At 42.9% G+C, this 7881-nt stretch overlaps 2 protein-coding genes across 7 annotated transcripts in view; both read left to right on the top strand.

Moving 5' to 3' along the window:
* Window positions 1-7647, top strand: part of POLR3C (RNA polymerase III subunit C) — a 17661-nt gene extending 10014 nt beyond the window's left edge. For 2 of the 4 annotated variants that reach the window (XM_024732690.1, XM_024732691.1), the window contains 8 exons: window positions 911-991; window positions 1229-1280; window positions 1635-1695; window positions 2134-2284; window positions 3036-3137; window positions 3252-3301; window positions 3732-3881; window positions 5374-6128. In XM_024732690.1, coding sequence (XP_024588458.1) covers window positions 911-991; window positions 1229-1280; window positions 1635-1695; window positions 2134-2284; window positions 3036-3137; window positions 3252-3301; window positions 3732-3881; window positions 5374-5455 — 729 coding nt within the window. In that variant the 3' untranslated portion in view covers window positions 5456-6128. Of the gene's footprint in view, window positions 1-910; window positions 992-1228; window positions 1281-1634; window positions 1696-2133; window positions 2285-3035; window positions 3138-3251; window positions 3302-3731; window positions 3882-5373; window positions 6129-7545 lie in introns of those variants that run through there. The other 2 variants (XR_003001477.1, XM_024732692.1) reach the window with 2 other exon arrangements.
* NUDT17 (nudix hydrolase 17) overlaps window positions 6263-7881 on the top strand; it is a 6426-nt gene continuing 4807 nt past the window's right edge. For all 3 annotated transcript variants that reach the window (XM_024732693.1, XM_024732696.1, XM_024732694.1), the window contains exon 1: window positions 6263-7866. In XM_024732693.1, the coding sequence (XP_024588461.1) occupies window positions 7678-7866 (189 nt within the window). In that variant the 5' untranslated portion in view covers window positions 6263-7677. The remainder of the gene's footprint in view (window positions 7867-7881) is intronic.

A 7881-nucleotide genomic window follows, 5' to 3' on the forward strand; every position in this document is an offset into this window, starting at 1 on the left:
TATAATTTTTTTAAACTTGTAGTTCCCCAAACTTTCAGGAATGCCAGGCATGTTCTGTATCTTGCAGATGGTAGTTATGTGGGTATATACAATTGTCAATACTCATCAAACTGTACCCTTAAAATCTGTGCTTCTTGTATGTAACATACCCCAGTTTAAATAAATATATAGTTTTGCATAATCCCAGCCCCAGAGATCCTTGTCAGTAGTTTGGTACATATCTTTATTCAGACTTTTTTATATGTATAGTCTCACATAAATGTAGATTGATTTATTTATTTTTGCTGTGTTGGGTCTTCGTTTCTGTGTGAGGGCTTTCTCTAGTTGTGGCAAGCAGGGGCCACTCTTCATCGTGGTGCGCGGGCCTCTCACTATCTCGGCCTCTCTTGTTGTGGAGCACAGGCTCCAGACGCGCAGGCTCAGTAGTTGTGGCTCACAGGCCCAGTTGCTCCGCAGTACGTGAGATCTTCCCAGACCAGGGCTCAAACCCGTGTCCCCTGCATTGGCAGGCAGATTCTCAACCACTGCGCCACCGTAAAAAATACGGGAAGCCCTGTATTTTTTAACAACAAAAAAATATGGGGTTATACTCTATGTACTGTTCTAAACTAGCTTCTTTCATATGACAGTATATGTAAACTTTCTTTTCATGTCAGTATTTTTAGATCTGCCTCATTCTTTATAATGGCCGTATCATATTCCACTTAATGGCCATGATGTACTTTATTTTAATGAATTCCTTATTACTGGACATGTGAATTGTTTCTAGTTTTTTACTCTTACCAACAATGCTGCTGTGCTTTTGGACATTGTTATACTTGTGATATCTAAAATTAGAACATCTTTATTTCAGCAATGTCAGCAGTTCTAAGTTCCCAGGCCCATTTTCACTGTATCTTTTGCTCCACAGATCTTCAGATCCCTACCTGTTGGCTATAACATCTCTAAGCAAGTTCTTGATCAGTATCTCACTCTGCTGGCAGATGATCCAGTAAGTCTTTTCTTTCTTTTTTCTGCTGTATTTACGATTAATTTTTGCCTGCTATCAGTCTTCTGTAGCCTCATTCTCTACCTAGCCAGCTCAGACAATTTCTCTACCATCATCTGATAGGAGACCTTCCTGCTGCAGACTCTTGGCCAGATTTGCTCTTTTGGAAACAGGATCACTGGACTTTCCATTCAAATAACACAAGCTCTCTCTTTTTTTTTTTTTCCTTTTTTTTAATAGCTTGAGTTTGTTGGAAAGTCTGGCGACAGTGGTGGAGGAATGTATGTCATCAGTATCCTTATGGGTGGTTATTTCCTTACAGTCAGGCAGCGTGAACTATGAAACAGAATGGTGACTTAGAAAAGATTTGATGATATTTAGTATACTAAGTAAGTTAGAAAATTGAACTAAAACATTGATGATAAAGAAGTGAAAGGGACTTTTAACGAACCAAATTTTAGTTAAGCAAAACTCTGACTTAAGCACCTTAGTTAATTAAGGTTTCGAAATACTTACATACCACAAATGAGACTAGTGTGAAAAACAAAATAGTATTTAAGTTTTAAATTAAAGACTCAGGGATAAAACTAAGATCACAATGACCAGGCCAAAACATTACGGAGTAACCTTAACCCTCTACATAAAGACCTACATAAGGCTCTAGGATCTCTAGCCACAGCCACTCTGGAGTCGGTCATACAAGAGAGGTAAGGGGGTCACCCTGATTGGGGTTGGGGGTCAGATAGATACTTCCTTTCCACACCCCATTTGAACAAGTGACTTGGTCATTATGTCAGTAACCAATATAGACACACCTTGGCACATCTTGCCCCATTTTCCGCTGGACTGCTATGGATCCCACCTACTACAGCTCTTTACCCTAAATACCCTGATGCTTAATTCCCAGTGATGCCAATTAACCATCCTTCCTAAAGCCTTTACTTACAAATGCACGAACTGAGGCATTCAAGTGAGTCAGCAGTTGGTGACTCTTATGATTAGCAGTATTGTCATCAGTCTGTGGAGTTATGAAGGAATTCTCTGATTGCTGTTCCTCTCTGGTCCTGTCTCCACACATGGAAACCGAACAAGCGCTAAAGCTAATCTACGTCGGCATGCCATTTGCTTTCTTTATTCCTTTACAGATTTGGGTCTCGCTGTGCCAGAATATTCCGTTTAGTTTTACAAAAGAAACACCTGGAGCAGAAACAGGTAGAAGACTTTGCAATGATTCCAGCAAAGGAGGCAAAGGATATGCTTTATAAAATGCTCTCAGAAAATTTCATATCACTCCAGGTAACAGTAATCACCAACCAACAGAGCTGACCTAGGATGAGAGGAACTCCTGAAGCAAACATTCTGAACCCCAAACAAACTGTATCCAGCTCTGAGACAGAAAAAAAAAAGATTAACAAAGACATAGCAAGCACTTGAAAGATAACTGTGGAGCTTTAACTGGCCTAGTAAGAAAGAGGCATAGCCAAGAAATTACCCCAGAATCACCCTACCCTTTTTTCTTTAGCTCCTAGTCCGTGTGATTTGTCCTTTCCTCGAGCCTTAAGTTTATTGTAGATTAAATCTATCGGGTCATCACTACATGCAGACCCATGTAGTATACCCTATGAGGAAACAGATAGAATGGATTTTGGAGTCAGAATCACAGCTCTGCCTCTTACCCAGTTACACTGAGCAAATTACCTACCATCTTTTTTCCCATCTACAAAATGGTGATGGATGGTGGTAACAGAGACAATATGGCTTGTTATAAGATCAGATACAATCTACCTGGCACATAGGAGTTGCTTAGTAAATGTTAAGTGCCTTCTCTTTCTTCTCCACTCAGGATGTTGACAGTCAAATGGAAAAAACAGGGCAGCCCAACCCTCCATGTGGCTGATTGTACCATAAACACAGATGCTGTATGACTGGGGAAGAGTGAAAATATAAGTGAAAGAGAGGGCTGAGTAGCTCCAGACGGGACAGGTGTTTACTTTGCCAGTTCTGAAGAAAAGTATAAAGTCTTATTTTTCTTTCTATGGACAAATAGGAAATTCCCAAAACACCAGACCATGCCCCATCCAGGACCTTCTATTTATATACTGTGAACATCCTGTCAGCTGCCCGAATGTTGCTGCACAGATGCTACAAGGTAACTCCTCCCCAGTCCATCCACAGAGATGTCTCACCCTCATGCCCCCTTTAGCCATTTTGCCTGAGCTGCTTAAATAGAACTGTGTGCATTTCTTGTCTTTTCTTCCCTCAGAGTGTAGCCAACTTGATAGAAAGGAGGCAATTTGAAACCAAAGAAAACAAGTGAGTAACATTTTCAGTTGAGTAATTACATTTTACAAGGCCAAAAGGCTTATGGGGAAATTTCCTGTAGAAGTGGAAACCAACAGAGACAATGACCAGTCTGGTTGCACTGAATTATTGGCTTACGTTGGCATAAAGATGCATTAGTATACACTTTTCTTGTATGTCCCCAGTGAAATAATTTTGCAGATTAAATTTATGATCAATGTATAAACTGGCACCAAACTTTAAGTACAAATGGGAGGCAGCAAGAGTTTCAGGAGTGAAGTCACGTTTCTAATTAAGCTTGTAGAGAATGTCCTTCCTTAGAGAGTGACATTATCCACTTTGACCAGGAACATGGTAAAAGGGGGAGCTATGCCCCAGGGCTGTGGGATAAAAGAATCTCCAAGGCTAGAGGACATGCCTCAGAGTTGCGTTTGTCTGACAGGCGTCTACTGGAAAAGTCTCAGAGGGTAGAAGCCATCATTGCATCTATGCAGGCTACAGGTGCAGAGGAGGCACAGCTACAAGAAATAGAGGAGATGATCACAGCCCCTGAACGCCAGCAGCTAGAGACCCTGAAACGTAATGTCAACAAGTAAGCATCATAAACTTCAGACGTATGTTTCAAAATACCTTGCAGACAAATCCATCTTGATATCCTGCTACCCCTCCAACTTAAGGTGAGGAAACCGAAACTCACTCTCTTCTTCCCCACCTCAATTAACAGAATTTAATCCACCTATTTCCCTAAGCTAAAAACTCTGAAGACATGTTCAGCTTCTCCTCGCTCACCAGCCGCCCCCCACCCACACACACACTCTCATTCACCAAAGCTGCTGATTTTACTTCAGTGTGTCCCAAATCTGGCCTTTCATCTTGCTTCCCATGCAGGCCCTCCTCACCTCTTTGCCAGACCTTTGCAAATCACCTCCTGCTTCAAACCATTTCTTATAATGCTTTCACAGTTAGTATCTTTAAAGTGATTGACAATATCACTCTTCTGCTTTAAATGCTATATTGACTCCTCGTTTACAGTATAAAGACCAGACTCCTTGGCATAACATATAAGGCCTTTCACAGTCTCATAACAGCCTATCTCTTCATCCTCATTTCCTTTCACTGCTCACCATTGACCTTCATAGGGATTTTGCTTTGAATCTGTAGATCACTCTGTGGAGTATTGCTTTCTTAATGATACTAAATCTTCCAACTCATGAACATGGAAGGTCTTTCCATTTACTTAGATCTTCCTTTGTCTCTTTCAATGAGTTTTGTCGTTTCTGGTATTCGTCTTGCACTTTTTTGTTAGATTTATTCCTAAGCAATTGTTTTAGTGTTTTCTTAAACTTCATTTTTGAATTTTTCATTGCCCGTGTATAGAAATAGAACTGATTTTTGTGTTTTGATTTTATATCCTATAATTTTGCTAAATTCATTTATTAGCTGTGGTAGGTTTTTCTGTGGATCCTTTGAGCTTTTTCTGTATATAAGATCATGTCATCTGTGAATTAGAAATAGCTTTACTTCTTCCTTTTCAATCTGGATGCCTTTTATTTGTGTTTCTTGTCTAATTTCCAGACTAGAACTTCCAGTAAAATGTTGAATGGAAGTAAAAGCAGACATCCTGTCTTGTTCCTGATCACAGGAGGGAAGCTTTGTCTTTCACCACGAAGTATGATGCTAGGTGTGGGTTTTTCATAGATGGCTTTTATCAGGTTGATGAAGTGTTCCCTTCTATTCCTAATCACTTTAAGCCTTAGCCACTCTCAGTTTCTATTTTAAAACACACTAGGTCCTTTTACACCTGCGCCTTTAACATGTGCTATCTTCCTCCTCATTGCAAGTTAGAATGTAACTTCTCCTGGGACAGAGGCCTTATCTTTTGAATCCTCAGCAATTTCCACAGTACCTGGCACATAAGAGATGCTCAGTAAGCGGGAGGAATGATCTATTGGTTCTCTTGCTTTCCGCCCAGTACTTTCAGGAGTAACCAAGCAATTCTCCATGACCACACCCACTCCAGCCTCTAATCTTAAATATGCTAATGAATGTTCAGTGTGGGCAAATGCTTTCACTTTTTCACTCAGGTTGGATGCCTGTGAGATCCAGGTGGATGAAACCATCTTCCTGCTGGAGTCATACATCGAGAGCACCGTGAAGAGACAATGACCCAGAAGAAGAGTCTTCCTCAGAAGATCTGAGGGGATTGGAAGGAGGAATAAAGGAGGTGCCTAGATGCATTCTTTGCAGTAGGATAAGTTCCAGATTCTTGTACTGAAACCCTCTCTCTATCCCTACCACCCAGAATACACCAGAAAGAGTTTGACATATTTTTTTAAGTTTGCTGATCCTGTTTAAGAATCATCACTATATTCTACCCTCATCAAATCTTGGCAGGGGAAAGAACCTTAAATCAACTAGATTAATCGTCTATCACATACATCAGCTCCCACCAAGAAGTCAGCTAAGGCTGTGTTTGAACATCCCTGACAGTGAGAAAAACTTCTCCCAAAGCTGTTCGTTCCATTTTCAAAAGGCTACACCTGTTCTTTACTTTGTTAAACTGTAATCTTAAAAACACACACACACACACACACACACACACACACATACACACACACACACACACACACAATGTAGGGAATGTGAAAGACTACCACAGAGGGGGGATAAAAGCTATTTTCAGGGCTAGCAGGTGGATTCTATTCACACTAGAATCTATGGATAAAAGTTACATTTGCCAGCTCCGGGCTTCTAACACGTCTGAAATTATGTATGTGAAACACTTAGCACAATGCCTGGCATGTGGTAAGCACTCAATAAATCACTGCCTTCCTCTTCACCATGGTTCCTAAAAACTGGCAATTCTAACTTCTCTCTTCTAGTACCATGGACAGATGACCAATCTAGTTGACATAATTTGTCCCAGCAGCTTCAGTTTCATTTAAAGCAGGTGTTGTTTTATAATCTCTTCAGTTTCCTCTTACCAGTGTTAGTTCTAATTCATTAAACATTTGAATGCCAATTAATTGCCAGCCACTATACTAGGTATAATATACAAAGATAAATACAATACCATCTCTGCCTTCAAGGCACTTACCATCATTTACTGAGCACCAGTTATGTGCCCGGTATGTCCCCAGGCCTTGGGGATGCAAAGATGAATAGCCTTGAGCATACAGCCTAGTGGAGGGAGAGGTAAGTACAAGGAAGTGTTGGGGGGGTGGCTATAGTGGGAAAGTATCGTACAGAGGCAAAGGGGAAAAGGGTCAGGCAGGAAAGGGAGCATAGAGAAGGTGACACAATCCGTATTTTGAAAGATGGGGATTTGCCAGGTGGAAGGGAAAAAGGATCCCAGAGGGGAAGCACAGCCTGTTTCTTGGGGGAACAGGGAATAACACGTGACTGAAAAACAGGGCCTATGTCCTGCCAGAATTGACAGGCAGGGGCAAGGACTGGTGGGTGTGTAGCAAGGATGCTGTGTTAAGTAGCTTATCTTATCCTGAGAGCAGTGGGAAGCAAAGTGAGCAGATCTGTATTTTAGAAAGATCACTCTGGCCGCACTGTAGAGAATGAATTGGTGGAGGCAGGACTATTTAAAGACTTGTAATAGTATCTCAGGCAGAATATGAGGAAGGCTTGAACTGGGCACCGGTGGCTGGAGATTAAGACATGGATTTGAGAAAGTTTAAGGAAGTAGAATGTGCTGCACTTGGTTGCCATTTGAGTGAAAAGAAAGAAAGGGAAGGTGGGACTTCCCTGGTGTTCAGTTGTTAAGAATCCGCCTTCCGATGCAGGGGACGCCCAGCTCCATCCCTGGTTGGGGAATTAAGATCCCACATGCTGGGGCAACTAGGCCCCTGGCGCTCAGGAACCTGCATGCCACAACTATAGAGAAGCCCACAGGCGGCAACAAAAGATCCCACATGCTGCAACTAAGACCCCACACAACCAGAAATAAATTAAACGAGAAAAAAAAAAAGGGAAGGTGTCAAAAATGTTTCTTGGGTGTCTGGCTAAGAGACAGATGTAATTCACTAATTGGAGGTGTTACCTGCTATACCAGATAGGTGTGCAGAGTGCCATGGAGGGGTGCTTATCGTTCCGCCCATGGCTGGTGGGAGATGACACGTGAATCCAGAAATCACTCCGTCTGGGGATCATTTTCCTAAACAGAACATGGGAGGAAAAGAGGAGCTGAGGATTTAGAGGTGTTCCCCTTTGTCATTTACCTATCACACCCCTGTTTCATCCCCAAGTGTCCTGCCTAAATTTCCCGGGGGAACTCCCGGAAGCCGGGCTTCCTTCCCACCCGGCGGAAGGCTCCGAGGGGAAGCCCGCTGGGCCACTAGAGGGCGCGGAGTGGGCGGCAGAGACCCCAGAGCCGCGTTATGGCGGCGGCGAGGGTGCTTCTCCTGTCTGGACGGCCAGAGTCGGTGAGCTTCGCGCAGAGCGTGTGTGGCCTCCTGGGCGTCGGGCCGGGGCTCGGGCCGTGGCCCACGTACTGCGGCCTCAAGCGGGGACAACTCGTTCTCTCAGACAGGCCGTTCCAAGGCGCCTCCGCCAGGCTTCCGCTCCAGGTCCGGAGACGGGGG

Source organism: Neophocaena asiaeorientalis, unplaced genomic scaffold (genome assembly GCF_003031525.2).
Source record: "Neophocaena asiaeorientalis asiaeorientalis breed wild unplaced genomic scaffold, Neophocaena_asiaeorientalis_V1.1 scaffold128, whole genome shotgun sequence".
In the NCBI taxonomy this organism is placed as follows: Eukaryota; Metazoa; Chordata; class Mammalia; order Artiodactyla; family Phocoenidae; genus Neophocaena; species Neophocaena asiaeorientalis.